This window comes from Lycorma delicatula, chromosome 11, assembly GCF_047948215.1.
Source record: "Lycorma delicatula isolate Av1 chromosome 11, ASM4794821v1, whole genome shotgun sequence".
Lineage (NCBI taxonomy): Eukaryota > Metazoa > Arthropoda > Insecta > Hemiptera > Fulgoridae > Lycorma > Lycorma delicatula.
The window spans coordinates 23,048,598-23,070,837 of NC_134465.1; the positions used below are offsets into that span (position 1 = coordinate 23,048,598).

Consider the following 22,240-nt stretch of genomic DNA (forward strand, 5'->3'; position numbering starts at 1 on the left):
ATTTAATTTTAATGGAATTTTTTTCGTTGTCATGCAACTCATATAAATACGTACAACCTCTGACTGTTTTTATTTATCTGAAAGAACAAAAGTTAGTTGATTGAATTATTAATGATTGATCTCGCAACAGAAAGTTCAGAATTCTACTCAAATTTCAAAATATCTGGCCGAGGCTTACCAGATGTTAATACATCCATTCAGACATCTAAATTTAGCAAATTGAGAAACATATCAGACATAATTGTATTAAGAAATGCCCTTGCAGCCAGTACACTTATATCATTTATAAAAAGATAAATAATCCGTGATTCATACCTTTGCAGTGTAACCTGTAGGATGTACAGTCTGTTTCTTCTGTAACATGATTATTAGTCTGATAATTTTTTTTCATTAGTTATATAATCTTTGTTAAAAAGTTTTTTTGTTAGCTTCCTATCATAAAAAAATTAATCTTTATTAATAATTTTCCTTTTTTTTTTTTTGTCTTCAGTCATTTGACTGGTTTGATGCAGCTCTTCAACATTCCCTATCTAGTGCTAGTCGTTTCATTTCAGTATACCCTCTACATCCTACATCCCTAACAATTTGTTTTACATATTCCAAACGTGGCCTGCCTACACAATTTTTCCCTTCTACCTGTCCTTCCAATATTAAAGCGACTATTCCAGGATGCCTTAGTATATGTCCTATAAGTCTGTCTCTTCTTTTAACTATATTTTTCCAAATGCTTCTTTCTTCATCTATTTGCCACAATACCTCTTCATTTGTCACTTTATCCACCCATCTGATTTTTAACATTCTCCTATAGCACCGCATTTCAAAAGCTTCTAATCTTTTCTTCTCAGATACTCCGATTGTCCAAGTTTCACTTCCATATAAAGCGACACTCCAAAACACTTTCAAAAATCTTTTCCTGACATTTAAATTAATTTTTGATGCAAACAAATTATATTTCTTACTGAAGGCTTTTTCTAATTCATTTCCTCCGTATAACTCTTCAATATATTCCACCCATCTATCGACTTTACCTTTCGTATTATATATTGGTGTACCATCTTTGTTTAACACATTATTAGATTTAAATTTATATACCCCAAAATTTTCCTTAACTTTCCTGTATGCTCCGTCTATTTTACCAATGTTCATTTCTCTTTCCACTTCTGAACACTTTTCTTTAATCCACTCTTCTTTCGCCAGTTTGCACTGCCTGTTTGTAGCATTTCTTAATTGCCGATAGTTCCTTTTACTTTCTTCATCACTATCATTCTTATATTTTCCACGTTCATCCATCCACCTGCAATATATCGTCTGAAACCAATAATTTATAATTGTTATAATAGTTGTATAATAATTATTATATTGTTATAATAATTGTTAAAATAGGAAAATTAAATTAAAAAATAATTTTCCTATTTTAACAATTTAAAACTCATATCCTTTAATTGACTTTTAGTTATTATATTTCATATTTAAAAAAAGTAACTTGTTTTACTGTGTTATAAACACTAATGTGCTCTAGCCAAATTTCATTATGGCTATGGAAAATAGAGATGGAATGTAATTAGACTACCAAATTTTTTCCAAGTCACTGTTTCTTGACCAGATTGAACTTATCCAATGAAGTGACTACTGCATAAATGGATTTGTTAAAGTCCATAGAATTCTTATTAAATTTCTCATATTTTCTATCTTGTAATATCTAAAAATATAGACTGGTCTGTTTTAAAATATTATAAGAAATCTCTTATTGCTATTGTAGTTGTTTGTAGTTATACATCAGTATATTTGTTTCTGTGCAATATGTGTGTGATGAGCTATTAGTGAAAATATCAAGTCATTTAATGCTCGATCTTTTAAAGTTTGAATATATTTGGTAATTAGTTTCTTTGGAAATATTTGTATGATTCGTAAAATGATTATGTAGTTAGTTCTGTAATTATTAGACTAGTTTTCTAAGTGTGATTCAATCTTATAAAAATGTTTTAGATTTGTAATGATTACATTTCTGTTAAATATTGAATTGACTGGTTTTTAAATTTTATTGGATTTAAGTTAGTTTATTGATATGGTGTGTGTGTGTTCGTGCGCGTTTCTGTCAACCATATTTATTTCATTAGCTATTAATAATTCAGATTTTTTCTGATAGAATGTTTGTTTTGTTAACATCCTCTTCTCTGTTTTCATGAGAAACTTAAGAGTACTTCTACTTATGTTCTTAGGAACTACTAAGTTATGTTATGGTATAAGTAATTTTCAGAGCTCTAAAATATTAAATTGATATTAATTTTATTTATTTGCAGTTCAGAAAATAATCAAATAAATAAAAAAAATATTGACCAAAATAGCCAGTATGAAATTCAAGACATATGGGAGACAGTTATTATTAAAAATGACATTGATGTAAAATCATTATGGATAAATAAAACTGTTAATGGAATTGATATAAATGACATCATTCAGTACATTAAGAACAATGGTATGTTTCTCATAAACATAATTTTATAGGGAGACAAAATATCACATTACTCTAACATAGATAGCCTAGGGCAGAACTATAAATGAACGCTATCAATAATTTTTATATCAGTTATATCAGTTTATTGTCTCCTTCCTTTACTCTTCTCCTCTTTCCTAATTCTTCATCTCTTTTTTTGATAAGAATTGGTGCAATGGAAATTAAATCTCAATCACCACCGTACTTCATCTAGATTACTGTGCTGATACCTAGCAGCTTGCATCATAGCAAATATTCATTTACTGGATGAATGAGAAGACTCAACTGTTTGAGGAATCTGTTCCCTGTCTGAGTTTTAAAAACCAAACTATCCATTGAGGTTATTATTCTTATTAGAATTATTTTCTACAGATAACATTTTTATTATTTTTAATTACAGTCAATCAGTAGATTATTTACTAATAACAAAGTTTATATTTATAATTATTGTATAATTTTAGATAAATGTGTTGTTGAATCGCTAGTTTTTATTATTTGAAATTTCTTAAGAAGTATCATCTCAGAAATTGTGGGGTGTGTAAGTATAAAAAGTTAAAAGCTGAAGCTACATTTCAAAAATTTCCTCATAAATTACTGAAGTTAAACATCTGTTGTAGTTTCACTGTATGGTGTTGCTATCTATTAATGGCTAAAGAGTGTCGCAATCAATAGGATTTAGATGTTATTAAAAAACTGAAGATTTTGGAATCTTTTAAATTTCATTTTACAGGTTCTAAGAAGTTTGAGAAGTCAAAAGTATTTAATGGAAATGCACAAATTAATAAATTTGTTGATGATATTGAAGGATTTAATGATAAAAATTTAGAATCAACTGTTTATTGTGATTCAGTTGAAATTGATTCAAAAAACTTACGCTATATTGAAGATAAACATCTGTCTGTTCGTAGCTTGGTATTTTCTGGTAAGCTGAAATGTATTGTTATTTAGTTATATTATATAAAAAATAATGTTTCTATTATCCATTATATTAAATTTATTTGCTTATTTATTTTTGTGCAATTTGTATTATTAATAAAAATTATTTTAGTATTCATATGAAATGGTTTAGACATTAATTAGTTCATGATTAATATAATGTAATTTTTTTATGGAAATCATACAATTATCTCTGGTTCTTCCCAATGGTTGAATTATTTGTCTCTACGAAAACTTTAACATTCAATCATATAAGTAACAGATTTAAATTATTTTCTGAATTGGCTCTATAGTATAAAAAAATATTTCTCTTACAGAAATCATGATTGGTTGGTGTATTATTTACCTCAAGTGCTTTACTTTTATTACAGTCATAAGAAAGATCGGGGCAGATGATGTTTAAATTAATGTGGACTTTTTTGTCATAAAACTGTACTTTATATGCATTAATTTATTTAATAGAGACCTTGATTTACTACTCATTTGATAAGTATATTTTAGTGATATTTCTATTGAAGCTTTTATTTCTGTCTCCGGCCCAATATTAGTCTTTAAAAGTGTCCTAGTAGATTTTTCACCATATTATCCTCAAACGACTTTATTGTGGCTTTTTCTCTGATTTTTTTTAGTTTGAGACCGTGGGGAGATTTAAAAATGTTTTCAGTTATTAGTTCACCATTAAAGTTTTCATTAAAATGCACTCTGTATAGGGATAGTTTAATTACTTCAAACTTTTGTTTGATTTTCATATGCAAAATAAATGCCCTTTGTGAATGAAATTATAATGAAATCACGGTGGAATTTCTTTATAGGTTTAATCTTATCATTTTGATTTTCAAATCCAATTGAACTGTTTTGGGCTAAAGTAAAATATAAAATAGTTGTAACAATAAATAGATTAACCTTTACATGAAAAAAAGTCATAATAAATCATACTTTTTGAAAAGTGTAGAGCTGAAAATTGAAAGAAGTGTAAAACAGATTGAGAAATATGTTTTTTTCAATCTCTTCTTTAAAATTGACAGAGAAAATATAAATTCATAATTATGTGAATCTGAACTCTAAAGTGATGATAACAGTAGTCCTAATGCAGTAATGATTTAAAGTAGTTGCCGCTATTGAAGACTGTTCAAGAGAGGAGAATGTAAGATGGTGGGGGAAGTGTCAGGCATTAACATTCTGATATTAAATTGTGGGAATGCACGATTAACAGCTTGAATATTAGACTGACTTCTCCCTGTCTATCCTTTTTTGCTTTAAAAAGCCTGTACCTCACTATGGAGATGCATTAAGCAGCATGTTAAATAAATTCAGCCAACTTCTTTTCTGTTTAGAAGCATATACTAATAAGAGATTTTCAATTTTTATATTACACAGTTTACTTATTACATATCAATAGCCAGTTGTTTCCCTGTCCTGGGATATGCATATGTGTGGTTAACTGCTAGGAATATCATAGATTCTTGTGCCACAGGAGTGTATCCATGGAGATATTCTATCTTTCATACTAAGGCAGATTAGGATGTTAGGTATTTATGCCTGGCATATATTATGTGATATAGTGTTTGTTTAATGGTGTGCTGTGTATTGTGGGAAGTGCCCCATGATGAAACAAGGGCTGTGCAGTGTATAAGTGTGGAGGGTAGGGTGTGGCACCCTGTCCTGGATGGGGTTGTAGCTGGAAGACGTGTTGGAGTGTTTTTATAATAAAAGAAAAAAAACTGAAACAAAACGTGGTGATGTTTAGGGTCAGGGAAGCAGCCTCTATGTCTAGGGTATTTTGGTCCACCCACATTCAAGAGTGGGGGGGTTGGAACACCTCGATGATGGCATGGAGGACCCTTGAGGCTTGAGTGGGTCGTGGGTAGCAAAGGATGTACAAAATACATGTCTGGAGCTGGTAGAGTAGGAACGGAAAGGGTAGCTGCATGGCTACCCTTTGCATCCTCCTAGTGGAGGATGCATTGGCTATCCAGAAGAGGAAGTCGGTGTGTTCCAATGAGGCTGGGGGAACCCCAATGGGAAAGTCCCTGGAGGAGGCAAGACAGGGAACTGCTGCCACGACATCCTGAGGTGACTGTGTCATGCTTTATAGCGAGGTTTTTGGGGGTATTTAAATAAGAAGGAAAAAAGAATGGCCTGTTGTTAGTGTATGCTTGAAAACGAGTTTGACTGAAATTATTTCTATAATATGTCTTTGTACATCTCTATAGTGAGTGTAAGCTTTTTTAAGCAAAAAAAGGTTGACTTTAAAGAAGTCAGTTTAATCTTCAAACTGTTCATTATACACTCCCACAATTTATTTTCTTATAAAGGTGACAAATAAGCGAAGAAAAATTTTATAAATGGTAGTAATATTTATATTACCATTTAAGATTTTTATTTACAAAGAAATTAATTACATATAAATTTATTTAATGTGACTTCAAGTTGTTTTTACTTTTCTTTTATAGGTAGTTTAGATGGTGTCCCTGCTAATGAATTTGGTAAATGGCTTCTTAGTGAAGGTGACCAGGTAATTTTTTTTCAATAGTTTGTTTTAAATATTTAAAAGTTTAAAAAATACTTAATCATTTATGATTTAACATCAGCAATTAGATTTCATATTTTGTTGCTTATTCTTTATCTGTTTTTATATATTTACTCCTGATGACTGTAACTACACTTAAAATATATGAGAACTATCCTAAAATTGACTTCCAAGTTGGTGGCTATAAACAAATTATATCCAAAAAAAATTAGAGTGAAATTGTAAACTGTACAGCAAGAGTCCCGCAGATATCATTTCTTCTGCTCAAAAAACTAAAATTTTTCTAATATAAATAAAACTGTTTTTATAAAACGATACTGATAACAAAAAAGGTAAGACACTACATTTCTATTATCAAAATTTGCTATTAATTTAGAATTTTATTTAAGAAAAATACATGTTAAATATATGTAATAGACAATAGATATACAATAATTGATAATAAACACTGTTTAAGCGTTCCATGCAAAAAATAGAAAAATTTATTGCAAAATTCTTGTTGGCCCGATTTTACTTATTAAACAACAAGTAATACATATCACATTTACAGAAATAATACAATTCTTATGCTTATTCATTGTTTAATAAATGAAATCGGGCCACTAAGAGTTTTGTAACAACTTTTTTAATTTTTTGCATGGAATGCTTAAACATCATTTATATTATCTATTATTGTGTATTTATTGTCAATTACATCTATTTAACATGTATTTTTTTAAACAAAATTCTAAATTAATAACAGATTTTGATAGTATCTTACCTTTTTTGATATTAGGATTGTTTTGTTAAAAACAGTTTTATTTATATTACAGAAATTTTTGTTTTTTGAGTAGAAGAAATGATATTTTTTTCTGTTTAGCCTCCAGAAATCACTATCAGGTATTACTTCAGAGGATGGATGAGGATATGTACGAGTGTAAATGAAGTGTAATCTTGTGCAGTCTCAGGTCGACCATTCCTGAGATGTGTGGTTAATTGAAACCCAACCACCAAAGAACAACGGTATCCACGATCTAGTATTAAAATCTGTATAAAAGTAACCTCCTTTGCTAGGGGAAGAAATGATATTTACGAGACTGTTACCGTACGATTTACAATTTCATTGTAATTTTTTTGGATATCACTGCATTTTGTTAGATTATTCTTTTATTTTATTTATTTTTTTTTGAATTACTGATTGTTATCTTATGGATTTATTATTAAAATTTATTGCCTTTCTAGAACAACAAATATACATTTTTTGAATTTCACTGCCAATAAACAAAACAAAACATAAAAGAGATTGCATATTGCTTCAGATTCAGTATGAAAAGTTTAATAAAATTTATGAAAAAGTTGTAAAGGATATAAGTAATAAAAAAATTAGTGTTTCAATGAGATATATCTTAGTGAAACAGTATGGCTTTATTTTGTTGTAAACAGTATGACATAAGGATGTCTTATGAGAAATTATTATCTAATGAGTCATTCAATATGAAATAGAACTATTACTACAAATGGGAATCGTAAAATTATCAACTGTATACTTAACTGAAGTAGCAAGTAAAGAAGCAAGACTAGATAAATCTAGTCATTCATTATTTAACTATTAATCTTTTTTAAATTATTTTTTTTGTGTAAAAAAGTATTGATTTAAAAGTATTAATTGAATATTATTTTAATTTTTTGTTTTGAGGTGATAATGGGTCAGCAAAGAGTATCATCAATAGAAACGTTAAAAGGATTGAACATAATATCAGGTGTAATTAATGGGGTTAATATAACTGAGCTTTCAGAAATTAGTGTGAAAATTAATGAGCCTAGTAACCTTTCAGGAATTACTTTTGGTTTGTATCATTACACATTGTTAATTTAATTTTGACATAAATATAATTTTTTTTGTTCGTGAGTTGTAATAACTGTTTTAAACAGCAGGATAATCATTCAGTAATTTAAGGTGTGCACACCAGTTATGAAATAAATGGCTATTAGTGGGATTTCTGATTATACCAGTGGTATATTTTTGGTACATTTTTGGTTAATGTATAAATTTATTATAATTAACAAATAATTAATAAAAAATGAGTAAATCGAGCTAATTATAAAGTTAATAAAGCTTGATATTATTGTTTACTTTTAAAACAATCACTGCGGGTCCTGAACTATATATTTTAAACTATTACAAAATAATGTTTTTTGTGAAATTTACTTTAAAAATATATTTTTTTGAAAATAATATTTAATTGTTAAAAATTTGCTAAATAGAAAAAAGAAGTACTTTTACCAATATTAGGAGAGTACTTGATCTCAAAACAGTATAGCAATGAAAAGTTGTCGACTGGCATCCATGGAATAGCGATAGCATCTCAACCTTTTATCTGGGCAATTGTGGGTTTAAATTCAAGAAAAATCTGGCATACTTCACTCTAGAAAATCTATTTGTTGTTTGGGAAACATTTTATATTACATAAAATGTTCAGATTTAAAAAAAATTAGGGTTCAAATACAGTGATAGAAGAATGATTGCTAATATTTACAGGAACCAAACAGCAACAGTAATAATTGAAGAACACAAGAAAGAAGCCGTTATAAGAAAGGTAGTCCGACAAGGATGTTCCCTGTCCCCGTTACTTTTTAATCTTTACGTACAACTTAATGATGTTAAAGAACAATTTAGATTCGGAGTAACAGTACAAGGTGAAAAGATAAAGATGCTACGATTTGCTGATGATATAGTAATTCTAGCTGAGAGTAAAAAAGATTTAGAAGGAACAATGAACGGCATGGATGAAGTCCTACGCAAGAACTACCGCATGAAAATAAACAAGAACAAAATGAAAGTAATGAAATGTAGTAGAAATAACGAAGATGGACCACTGAATCTAAAAATAGGAAGCGAAAAGATTATGAAGGTAGAAGAAATTTGTTATTTGGGAAATAGAATTGCTAAAGATGGACAAAGCAGAAACAATTTAAAATAACAAATAGCACAGGCAAAATGAGCCTTCACTCAAAAATATAATTTGTTTACATCAAAAATTAATTTAAACGTCAGGAAAACATTTTTAAAAGTATATGTTTAGAGCATAACTTTAGTGAAATGTGGATGGTTGAGTACCTGAGAAGAAAAGATTCAAGCCTTTGAAATGTGGTGCTATAGGAGAATGTTAAAAATCATTTGGGTGGATAAAGTGACAAATGTAGAGTTGTTGCTGTAAATCGATGCAGAAAGAAGCATTTGGAAAAAATATAGTTAAAAGAAGAGACAGACTTATAGGCCACATATTAAGGCATCCTGGAATAGTCACTTTAATATTGGAAGGACAAGTAGAAAGAAAAAATTGTCCAGGCAGGCAACATTTGGAAAATGTAAAACAAATTGTTAGGGATGTAGGATGTAGGGCGTATACCGAAATGAAATGACTAGCACTAGATAAGGAATCTTGGAGAGCTGCGTCAGTCAAATGACTGAAGAAAAAAAATATTACAGCATAAATTATTTATTTATTTTAACAACTGTGGGCTAGTTCTTCAATTTTGTAGTGTATGAAAAATGATAAGCCTGACTGGGGTTTGAAGCCAGAACTTTCTGGATGAAAGGTAGATTCTACCTATGGAGTGATATTTATATGTAGTAATATCACGGAGTGGTATAATAGTAAATCAGAATATATTTTTTAATTATGAGATTTTTAAATTTAATTCTTCATTATATATATATATATATATATATATATATATATATATATATATATAACGAGGTGCAACAATAAAGTAATGATTTTTCTTTGCAAGATGTGGCAACCCTGCAGCTTTCGTAGGCACACCATCTTTGACCTTGGTCTATAAGCTACTTTTAGTCCAAGCGGCACATTGATACAACTGCTCAGTCGTGAGTTGTGCTGTAATAAGTGAACACGTGTTTGTGTCACTAAAAATTTTATGCCACCGAAAAACCTGGGCTCTTGACATAACATCCTCTCCCAAAGCCTTCTGAAGCTTACCATAAGTTGTCATCGTGTTTTCACCCGATTTAAAGCAAAAAGAAATGGCATACCGTTGAGCAATATTTTGCGGTTTCATTTCTGTGACGAGAGACACAAACACGTGTTCACTTATTACAGCACAACTCACGACTGAGCAGTTGCATCAATGTGCCGCTTGGACTAGAAGTAGCTTATAGACCAAGGTCAAAGATGGTGTGCCTACACAAGCTGCAGGGTTGCCATATCTTGCAAAGAAAAATCAGTCTCATTACTTTATTGTCGCACCTCGTGTATAAATATATATATATATATATATATATATATATATATATATATAAATTATTTATTTTTTTCAAAGAAATGAGTTAATGTATACAATGAAATAGAAATTCCTCAGATCACTTGCTCTTTACTGATTTTCCATTTCCTGAAAATCTAAAAATTAAAATTGCCATTGTTGTTCCGTAGGGTATATGTAAGAAAAATAAACTAAAAACTGTTTTCATTAACATCCTGTAAGTGTTTGAATTAAAAAGGGTTATCAAGAGTTGGAAGCTTAAATCTTACCAAGTTACCCTTGGTACTAAATTATTGTGAGAAGTCTTCTTTTTTTTTTTAATCTCCTTAAAATTGACCATTGAAAAGAAGTGAAAACTGATTTACTTAAAATCATAATATCTACCCAAGTTGAGATGTAAACTGAAATTTATTAGATTAATTACTTGTAAGTTTAGGAATTTTCTTTAAAACCGTTCTTAAGAGGTTTAAATGAATTTAATTTGTAACTCCTACTCTGTATATATGTCTTATGAACCCTTATAATAAAAATTTGAAATCTAGCACAGGTGGTAAATCAAACTCTATAAAAAGTTATATTCTGTAGTATTTTTTAAAATTTTTTTTACAAGATCGTTAATTGGTGAATCTTACAAAATCGTTGAAACTGGAGTTTAAATATGTCAGTGGTTTCTTTCTACCAGGCATAGTTTTTTGTCATTACCATTTTTTTTTTAAGACAAAAGCATAGTAACAATATAAAAGTGCTTACTGTACATGCAATTTCTACAATTCCTAAAATCAGCATATTTTGGATTTTGTGTATAGTTTGCTGTAGTAGGTACATCAGTCTTGAGATTTCAGCAATAGTCAGTCGGTATTCTTGAGTTACATCTTTCCTAGTAGGATTTTTTCATGGTAGATATTTCCTGGTGAAAGCGTTATCCATGTTCGTCACTCGCAAGTCAGATTGTTAGTGAAAAGATCCAGATGAGAATCTAAAAAGTGGATCTTTAGTGAATATTAGATCCATGTACTTTATAATTTTTAAAAAGCTCAATTATAAGTGTTTTATAGTTATCTGCCATACTACTACCTTATCTGCCTTAGTTATCTCCAAGAAAGTTGTTTACAACTTTTTTAAAAGATTTTTATGCAGCAATCTCACAGCCATCATGCTGTCTTCAAATTCAATATCATTCAACAATTCTCCTCTTTGTGATTCAACAAATACACCATCCTTTTTCTTAGCATCACTTATATTACAAAACTTGTTTTATAGAAAGTGAAATGAAGTCCCATCACAATCCATTGTTTTTACAGAATTTTTTGTTAAACCTAGCTTAATCTGTAACGGGAAGATAAACTTTTCAGGTTGGGCTCACAATTACTAGATCATGTATACTGTTGTTCTTTGGTGGTCAACTTGAGACAATTCAAGACTGCATTTCATTTATATTCATATGTATCATCCTCATTCATCCGCTGAAGTAATACCTTACGATGGTTCCGAAGGCCGAACAGAAAAAGAAAGAAGGTTGGGCTCACAATGTTATTCTCTCCTACAGTCTTTTTGACCATCTTTTTTAACATAATGATTTTTTCTAACTTTTTTGTCTTATTCACATAAGAAACAACAAAATTTAGTATACCCAAGTTGTAAATTAAGTAACAGTGCTATCTCCAAACAATACTAAATAATAGTACACTTTCAAGTTTCCACAAATATTTCTCATACTGAAATCATAACCAACACAAATTTCATATTTTCAGATAACTCATTCATATGAGCTATATGAGCTAAAGGGATTGATGGGATATTATTTCCAACATGAAGAAGGACTGTTTTCAAACTATGCTTTGAGGAGCTTATAAAAAGACACCATTCATCAGAACAGTGCATATATCCCAAAGCTTCTAGTAGAAATTTCACATCATTATAATAAATTAAGTGCTTGTACTAAAAGAGGAAACATTCAAATATTGTGTTGTAAAAGATTCCATCCTTTCACTCATGATGAGAAAATTTCTGCTTGATTCTTGGATAAATTTAAATGACAAACGAGATCATTTAATTCTGACTGATTAATTACGTGGTTCACTAGTTGCATTTTCTAAAAGGCCTGGATCTTTCCTTTGTTCATCATCTGATAAATCTGGACAACTTTCAACATCAACAGCATCACCTTGTCTAATTCCCATGTTTTTGGTGGTAAAACTGGAATTGGATACTGTGGACTGTGAGGTACTGGTCTTATAGCAGAGGGATTATCAGGATGTTTAACAATATGTCTAATCTTAGCTGTTATCCCTGATAAAAGATACAAAACTAGCAGTCCAAGAAGTAATCTTTCTGTTCTCTCTCTCTCCAGTTCATTTGAATCGCTAGTATCATCTGATGAAATCCATTCAACCAACTAGTCAAAAGCATTACACATGAATTGCAGCAAATATGAGGAGTCCAGGACCTGTCCTGATCACGTACTTTACATCCAAAATATAGTTCATATGTTCCCTTTTTATCAGTGGAATTATATTTCTCCTCTGAGACTTTCATGTTACCTCACCACAAATGTAGCAGAAACTATTTGGATGGTTAATGTAAATGTGTGCATTTTTATTAAAAAGTTCACTGTAATACACTCAGCTAGATATATTACAAAATGTTAAGCACGTACATTAATGTATACACACATTAGTGTAGTATATACACCGACTTAACAGGAAAATATAAAATCACAAATTGGTAGGAAAAGTAGCTGCATCACTAAATGTTACACACACAAGAAGAGATCTCACTTAACTGAAGTAGTTGAAATTTTTTTTAGCCAGCAATGATACATTTTTTATTGTTTACAGTATTACATCCAGCACTGAATTACCAAAACAAAATTCATATATACTGCACAATATGTGACTAATACAAGTGTAACTAATGGGTGAGATAAATACATTTAGAAAAAAATATGACATGAATCATATGTCATCATTTTAATTACTGTGTAAATAATAGAACTTTTTTCATGGCTATTTATCAACTCAAATAAATTTTAGTTTATTTAACAACTAACAGCTGCAATAAATAAAATAATTAATATATTGTTTTTGCATTGTTCATGTATATATGCTTGCTGAAAAACATTGAAAATATTTGTAAATATTGATCATGTGACAAAATCATTGACCATTGATATTTCTAATACATTCAGTAGAATCTAATTTGACACGGATGCTATATACAAAATTCTATCAAAGTATATTTCAGAGTTTTAATTTAAAACACTCTTAGGATGAAGATGAATAACAAGGATTCATATTTCCAGTGTACATTCATAAAAAGTTATGCGGTTAACAAATGTACGTGATCCATGAATGTAATTTTTTTTGGGGAGGGAGGAGTCCTGGCTTTACCTGTTGCTTATTTCAATTATTAGGATTGTAGGCATCTACTGGGTAGGAGTCTGTGAGTCGGTCTACAATCAGGTTCCTCTACTAAAAATTAAACATCCGACTCATCATCATTTTATCATTTTACATTTTAAAATTATTTGCAAGTAAATTATAGCAAAATTTTCACCTACTGTGAGAGGGGAAAATGGAGTAATGTGATGTAGGAGAAGTTTTCATTTACCATGCTGATTGCCATAGATAGGCCTTCTTTCTTTCTAGGCACACCCCTGATATTATTCTTCAGTCCCATTTTCAGGATAGAAGGTGGTGAATTTTCACTTTCTATCTTCACTTTATTTTATCTTTCTATCTTAATTTATTGTTACCAAGGTTACACTGGCTGTTCAAGCCATGGCATCCTCAGTAAGGAGAACCCAGGAGATTCAGACTTACACCTACAAAACAAATAATAGAGGAAAACAGATCAGGGATAATAAACTCTGTGATCAGTGAGAAAGAATCCCTCATCAAGTAGATTGAGATATTTAACCGTATTGTTATGGAGAAAACTTTAGAATAAAACTTGAGCCATTCACAGGTCACATTTGAAATTGAGTTGACAGCAGAAACTGGGTATTGATTTTTAGACACAATATATTTTCTTGAACTCAAAGGGGCAAAGACACGTTTATGAAAGAGGAGATATTCATGCAAAGAATGGGCACCTTAAGTTAGTGAAATAGTGTGTATTTATTTTCATTATACAAAAAAAAAATTGTCAATAATGTTAAAATTTATTGAAGTAATGAATGTATTCCTTTCTTATTGCTTGAAAATATCCTTCCGAAGACTTTTTAGAACAGTGGTAAAATTCTACCCTTAGTGGTATTGTAGATACTATTATCACTGGTGTTTATTTTAAAGTGACTGGATGAACTATTTAATATGTTTTTTGTCAAAATGAAAATTTTAATTATTTTATGCTCTTTCAGATTGTTTAGTTAAATCAAATGAAAATGTAGAAGTATCTGGTTTAACTAATGGGATTGATATACCAAATGATGTTGTTCTTAAATATAGACCGTCTACGATTAGTTCACCTGTTGTTATCACAGGAGATAAAGTACTAATGAATGATTTAGTTGTTGACAATATTTATATAAAATCACTTGATAATCTATGTCGTCTGTTTTCAAATACAACTAGCAATCAATCACTTGTTATTTCTGGTGAGTATCGAGTTATTTCTTGTTTTTCTTTTTAATTTTCTTGAGTACTTTATGTTATAGGAACACAAACAATTTAACATTTTTTTAAAGGAAATATTAATTTCCTTTATAAAAAATATAAAAATTTAAATAAAATATGACATCTAGCGCCATCATATAATTTTGATATCAAATTTCATAATGCAATGATGAGTGTTTCTACTTTGATAATAAGGTTGTGAGGAAATGCCTGGAGCATTGAGAATGGATTGGAATGTTAGTTTCAATTGTATTATCATTTTCAGATTGGTATGTCTTTTAACTTTAAGGTGGTTGAATTTTTAAAAAAAGATTCCCTAGTGAATGTCTAAGATCTAATATATATGACCAAATTTAATGTTATTTTATTTACAAATATTATCAGAGGAAAAACTTAAAAGTAAATATTTTTTTGTAGGAGTTTATCAATTTTGCATTACTCATTAAAAATGCTATCGATAAAATGAAAACCTATGAAAATTTACAATTTCGGTTTTTTCTGGCTATTTAATGATTAGTATTTTTTCTGTAATATAATTTTGTAAATGTAAACCCGGTTCAGCAGATATATCAGATAAACCTCATAGTAGAAAATCAATTTTGTATGACATTCAAAGAATCAGTTTCAAGATTATGAACTGATTAAATAAGATCGTAACCACATTACCCAAGAACAATTTGGCAATTCGGATTATCAAAAATATCAGTTTGTAATATATCAGCTTAGTTACTAAAAAAAAAATGCTCTATGGAGATCATAGGTTGGGAAAAATGTATTCATTTTATTATATGTTGAAAAACTAGCATGTATTTTTTTTAATTAGAAGTAATATTCAATTTTTAAAAAAATTTTAACTCGCTTCATTCTGAAATTAATGGAAGATATGTACATCTTTACAGCTCATTAAAGTAATGCTTCCCATGTGTGTTCATGTGTGCGAATACACACTCACATGCACAGTATATATGTAAATATGGGCTTTTTTTTAATGAAGTTTTGTATTATTATTTCAGGTAATGTGACTTTCTCTAAAGAACCATATGTAAATACTTTAAATAATATTACTCTTCAATTACTGTCTGGCTTAGCATGGCTTTATTATGAGGATAAAATATTTACATCGACAGTTTCATTTCCAGATGTTGTATTCCATCATGACATTGATTTACAGGTTGGTTTATTGTTAAAGGCTTTGCATTTTCTACAAAATTCATCTCATTCTCATCACGTGACTGTTTTCTTTTTCTAATTACAGTGAAGATAAATATAAGTAAAATAAATAATTATTTTGTTAATAATTTTAAGTTTTATGAAATATTGGCTGTTACAGCCAATTGCTAGCAGCTGCATCCATTGTTTTTTAACTTAAATGATTACGAGAACCAATTTATTGAATATGACATTGATTGTTGGCATTTGTTTTTGTTTCACATCTTTCAACTTCCAGATTGATGTGTTACAGGTGTTGCACCAGCATCAGGTTGTAAGGAAAACAATGTATGATGCTAGTCATGACCTCAAAAAGATTTGTTTGTGATAACGTTAAACAGATGCTATTATTTAATCTTAAATGCTGTTAAAAAAATTATGAAATTTACTTGATTAAGCTTCTATAACTGTTCTTGGTTTTATTATTAACTAAACAATTATTAAACTTAAAATTAAACTCTTATCTCGAGAAAATTAAAAGTTGATAAAAAGAGGTATAAAGTAAATACACAAGGGCAAGTTAACATTTTTTTTGTTTTTTGATAAACAACATGATTCATGTTTATCAGCGCCATGTATCTGACCATTTTTGTATCTTAAAAATTTGTTTCGACTTTTTAAGGAAGCCCCTGTAGATAACATACTTTTTACGAGAATATATTATCATATGTTTGCGGCTCGATCAGGATATTGAGAGATTGACGATTGGAAATGTTTATGTAATTATAATTTCTATTTAAAAAACCCAAGTAAAACAGGACAAATAAATTATAATAATAATAATAAGCGACCATAATAAACAACTCAAAATAATAATTAGAATAATGAAAATGGTAATCATAACCACAATAATAATGATAATAAAAACAACAACAACAGCAAACAACAATAATAAATGTCAATAACAATAAACAATGATTACATACAAAACAGAATTTAAGTAATTATCAAGATTTATTCACAGGTAGGTAAATAATGGAAACCAGAATTCAGTCCCATTGACAAAAGACATTAGTGTCACTGCTAGTCTTAACACTTTTAATCACCAGTCTTGTATGAACAACAATAGTAGAACAGATAAGATAAGTATAAAGTCCTTTTACTGGAAATACCTTTGCTTTTCACAAATAATACTACCCTAAGAATTTATGAATGAGATTTAGTACATTATTTCTTTCATTTACAGTTTTACAGTAACTCACCAAACCATTTCTTGTTTTCATGTACTGGAATTATTTGTAACCTTAATCACATTGAATTCGCATGATAACTCCTCTATCGTAACACTCTCATCTCGCAGACTGACATCATAACATCTCGCCTAGACTGATTTGCAGAACTGACTTCAGCTGGTCTTCCCCAAAGTATTTATACTCCTACCTTCTTTATCTGCCGGACCAAACCCCAGTTGAGCATGGGAATGATCAACCGAGCCCTTTCATTCCCATTCATTCCTAACATGGGTCCGGTAACTCTTCTCACAGAGGAACATAGGTGTGTCAGTAGGCAGTATTACAAAAGACGATTGTTAAACAGACCTGTTATATTTAATAAAAGGATTTTTTTAGCTGCTTTCTGGATTTCTCCCATTATTTTATTTTCTACTACTTTCTTCTTAATTGGTAGGAATCCGTTAGTCAGGTCCACTATACCAGTCTTGTTACAAAATGTAAGCATAATAAATATTTAATAATGATGACAAGCTTACCATTTTATTAAGACACTTTAGAGCAAATTAGTACAGCTTGATTTTGTTGCTATCAAAATCAATTTAATCATTCTCTGAATTCCATTTTAACCTCCAGAAATTTCACTTTGTGGGCAACAGAAATACTGTCATTATTAATCAGGATTCTATCCTGTGATCAGAAATGTTGCATGTATCTGAGAAGCACAATGTAACAATTTCATTCATATTTAAAGTTAGGTGGTTGCAATCCATCTAATGAATTATTTTTTGAACTGCTATTGTACAATTTTCAATTCTGTTTATATAAATATCTTAAGATATAGATATAGTTATCATCTTTGAAAAGGGTTACTATGAATGACTTAAGATTTTGAGGTAGGTTATTAATAAACATATAAGGGACTAAGAACGCTTCCTGAGGTATTCACATTCTAAATATCTTTATTTCATTCTAATGACCTAAATAGTCATTCTAATGACTAATCATTCATAATGACTAGTCATTCTAATTTAGGTCATTAGAATGACCTAAATTTTACATGTCTGTTTTCTTATCAAAAGATGACATATCAACTACTTGTGGTTTTAGCCAATTGTAAGCAGGTCCTCTAATAGCTTAGCTACTAAGTTTTTCATCAATAAAAAAGGAACTAAATCGATTGTTTTACTGAGGTTGCTAAAATTGAAAATAGAATTTTTTGTTATCTAGGGAATTTTAAATATTTTCCAAAAAGTAGAAAAGGCTCTGTCATGGTTTTCCCTAAAACCTTGCTAAAGTTTATTATCAGTATGCCTTTCAAGAAAAGTTAAAATTAGATTTTTCATAATTTTTTCAAGTGTCTATTTTAGAAAATTAAGACATTAACAAAATTGGCCTATAATTTTGCAAATTAGGTGTTGAGCTTTTCTTAAGGAAGGGAATAACAACTGAAATCTTAAGGCAGCTAGGAATACTCCATTCGTGAAAGATTTATTAATTAAATCTGTAAAACAGGTAACAGTAGCATCTACAACCTCTTTTAAAATACTAGCTGGACTATCATCAATACCCACAGAATATTTACACTGTATTTAAAATAAAATTTTTAACTTCCTGGATACCAACAGAAACAAAAATATTCATTAATTAACAAAACTGTTCAAGATAAATGGCTTTGTTTGAAATACTGGAAAAAATTATTAAATTTCTCTGCTTCCTAATTAGGGGATGACTTAATGGAAGTGGCTGTTGAATCTTTTTGTACTTTGGTGGAGTTACCTAACCTGTTTTATTTTAAAATCAGTGTTCACTTTTGATAACTGCCTACATGGTTTTAGATTTATTGTTTGAATTAGATGTTAAATTATCATAATAAATTCTTTTAGTAATATGAATAACTTTGTAAATTATAAATTTTTCTGGAAGTTGTCAGACAAATTATATTTAAAGAGATTTCTTGGTGCTGCGCTAGATTTTACAATTCCTTTACAAACTCATTCATTTATTTTCATATTTAAATTGTTACTTTTTTTACTGAAGGGCAAGCTAGAAAGAAAGCCTTCTGAAACTCACTAAGAAAATTGTTAATTTTTCATTATAACTAATTTTCTTATTACTTTCCAGATTTGTTACTGAAAACAAGGTTCTAACATTTCGAATTGAATATTCTTTCCTTATGAAAGAATAAAAGAAATCATTTTCTTGTTGCACATTTTCATTTATAAATGATGCAATTGCAATTTTACAATTATGATCTGAAAGATGCTATCTACACAATAGGACTGAAAATTATTTTTTGGTAAATTTGTAAAAATATTACCTATAAAGCTGGCCAAAGTCCTTATAATTCTAGTTGACTGGGAGATTGACATATATATTTAAATCTGCCAATTCAAACCGACTTAATAGTTCATTCATTGCAAGACTAAAAAGACATATAATATTATGAACCAAGGTTGAATTGAGAAGATGGAAAAGGAGAAAAAATAATAACCATTATTCATATTATATTTAATAGTTCTACTTGGATTATTGAGATTTATGTAATTGCATTTTTCTTTTGTAGAATAGTTTTTTTTTATGAACCTATAAATTTATTGCTGTTCTTACTGAATAACAATATTTTGATTTCAGGGAAGCTTTAATGGTATAAATCTGGAACTGTTAAACAAAGAATATTTAAGTCTTACTAAGGATCAAAAAATAAATGCACCTATAACATTTATGAATGGTGTCATTGTTAAAGGACTGTTACGTGCTAAGAAAGTTAATGTTGGACGACATGTTAATGGTGTTGTCTTGGATAAATTTGTTGATAATATCCTTAAAAATGGTACTGAACAACATATTTCTGATATACTTGATTTTTCTAGCATTACTGTTCAAGGTTTGTATTTTTGTTATTTATACAGTAGTATCTTTTGAATTTTGTACATTGGTTATTTTATGAGGTTCCAAAAAGCTTCAAAATGTACCTACTAGTTGATTTTTGTAGGTTTAGTAAGGTACACCTAAAGGTTTTTCTACATTAACTAGATTCTTTAACAAATCCACAAAAGCCCTTAAAACAAACCCACAAGTAGAACATACTTTATGATGGAAGCAGATGGCCCTATCCATCAGCTATAACTTGTGACAGCATGATAATACAAATAACAGTGATACAATAGCTGATACAAACCCCTAATATCATTCCAGACAAGTTAAGATGATTAACTCATGAAAGACTGTGTTAACAGTAACAGCTTGAGGTAGTTTATTTTTATATTGAGTACAATTATCTATCTTTCTTAGCTTTGTCGTAATTAAATCGCATTTAGAATATATCCTTTTTCAAAACTCGCTGTACTTAAAAAACTCGAATACAGTAAGTTTTGAAAATGGATATATATCCAAAACACATCAACATGTGATTTAATTTGACAAAGCTAAGAAAGCTAGATAATTATACTAAATAGAAAAATTACACCAGTAAAAAAATTTAATAATAAGATTATGGTAGTTTACTGTCTTCCTTACAACCAACTATTTCTATTTCTTAACCTTAATATGTAGGCAGAAAATTGTTAATGGCCACTTTCTTGTACCAAAAGAGCCCATTTTATAAACATAGCAATCCATTCCACATTAACAATTTTTCTTTCTTTTTTTTAAAGATATTTTAAGGCTGATGTTCAAGGTTGCAATGCAGTAGACAGTTATCAAAAAGGAGCATTAGTAAATTTGTTTCGATGAAGCACAGGAAATCTGTATCCAAGGTATTCAAAATGTCTTGTTAGCGTTCTAGAGATTACGTTTTCCAATCGTGTGCAGTGTTTTGAGTGCTTCAAAGGCAGTGAAAAGTCAGATGAAGATGACAGTTATACAGAATGACCTCTCAACATACAAATTTTTCTAATTCCCTGTGTTTTATAAGGGAGTATAAAAGTAAATTTTCAATCAGGGAATAACATCGCATGTTATGAAAGTTGGGATATTGGTTACAACACTGAAATGAATCAGAGACTTTTAATTTCGCTCAAAAAGTTTGGTATGTGCAACGTTATTTATAATTTTTTTTTTGTGGGTGCACAGTGAAGTGTTGTGTTATCAGTACCTGGACATGATATCTATAAAGTAAATAAATAAAAATTAAAAATTACAGGCCAAAGTGATGGAAATGTAGATTAGTTTATTTTTTTAAATTGAAAGGTTTATGGAAGTGTAGGTATAATTTCTTATAAAAATACATCGAATTGTTTTTATTTTATTAGGGGGAATAATAATAGTTTTCAAAATTTGATGTACACTTTTATTGAATGCCGCCTTCTGTTATGTATTTCAGATAATTTCAAAACTAAAGGATTTATAAATGGCTTAAATATTACATCGGATGTGTTGATAATAAGTGATGATTACAATAATGATAAATATAGTAGAAATATTGTTGTTAATGGGCGTACAACAATTAAAAACGTTATAACTAATAATGTGTTTACTGATCCAAATAAAGTAATAAAGATACAAGGTGTTGATATTAAGAAATGGGATGATTTGGCTGTTAGAAAAACTGGGAAATATAATGTTCATGGTAATGTAATCATTAATGGTGGTTTTTTTATTTCAGATGATATAAAGTAAGTTATTATTTTCATATTAAAATAAATTTTTTCTTTAAATGAGAATTTTGAAATCTGTTTACTTGTTTGAATTTTTTAACATGTTTGTTGCAGCAACTTTAAAAAATGTTAGATATGGAAATCTATATACGGCTTGACATAATGAATGAATTATACAGCTCACAGATTTGTAAACTGTATAATTCACCTCTATCGCAAACCTCCCATTGCTGAATAATAAATAATCTACAGTCATTTACCTCACTTGAACATTTTTTAGCTTCAGTGTGCTGATTTCTTGAGAGATTTGATAGTGATTCTGGATCACTGATTGTATTCCATTTCAATTTCTTGAACTAAACTTATTGTTTGTTTTTAACACATCCAGAAAATTTTCTTAATATTACTAAGTGACAATCAAGCAC

The 22,240-nt window shown here is 29.3% G+C and overlaps 1 protein-coding gene across 2 annotated transcripts in view; it reads left to right on the plus strand.

Moving 5' to 3' along the window:
- Positions 1-22,240, plus strand: part of clos (closca) — a 112,100-nt gene that overhangs the window by 71,268 nt on the left and 18,592 nt on the right. The window contains exons 18-25 of one of the 2 annotated variants that reach the window (XM_075378787.1): positions 2,301-2,476; positions 3,225-3,416; positions 5,884-5,945; positions 7,636-7,786; positions 14,584-14,820; positions 15,853-16,010; positions 19,852-20,104; positions 21,542-21,833. In XM_075378787.1, coding sequence (XP_075234902.1) covers positions 2,301-2,476; positions 3,225-3,416; positions 5,884-5,945; positions 7,636-7,786; positions 14,584-14,820; positions 15,853-16,010; positions 19,852-20,104; positions 21,542-21,833 — 1,521 coding nt within the window. The remainder of the gene's footprint in view (positions 1-2,300; positions 2,477-3,224; positions 3,417-5,883; positions 5,946-7,635; positions 7,787-14,583; positions 14,821-15,852; positions 16,011-19,851; positions 20,105-21,541; positions 21,834-22,240) is intronic. The other variant, XM_075378788.1, reaches the window with a different exon arrangement.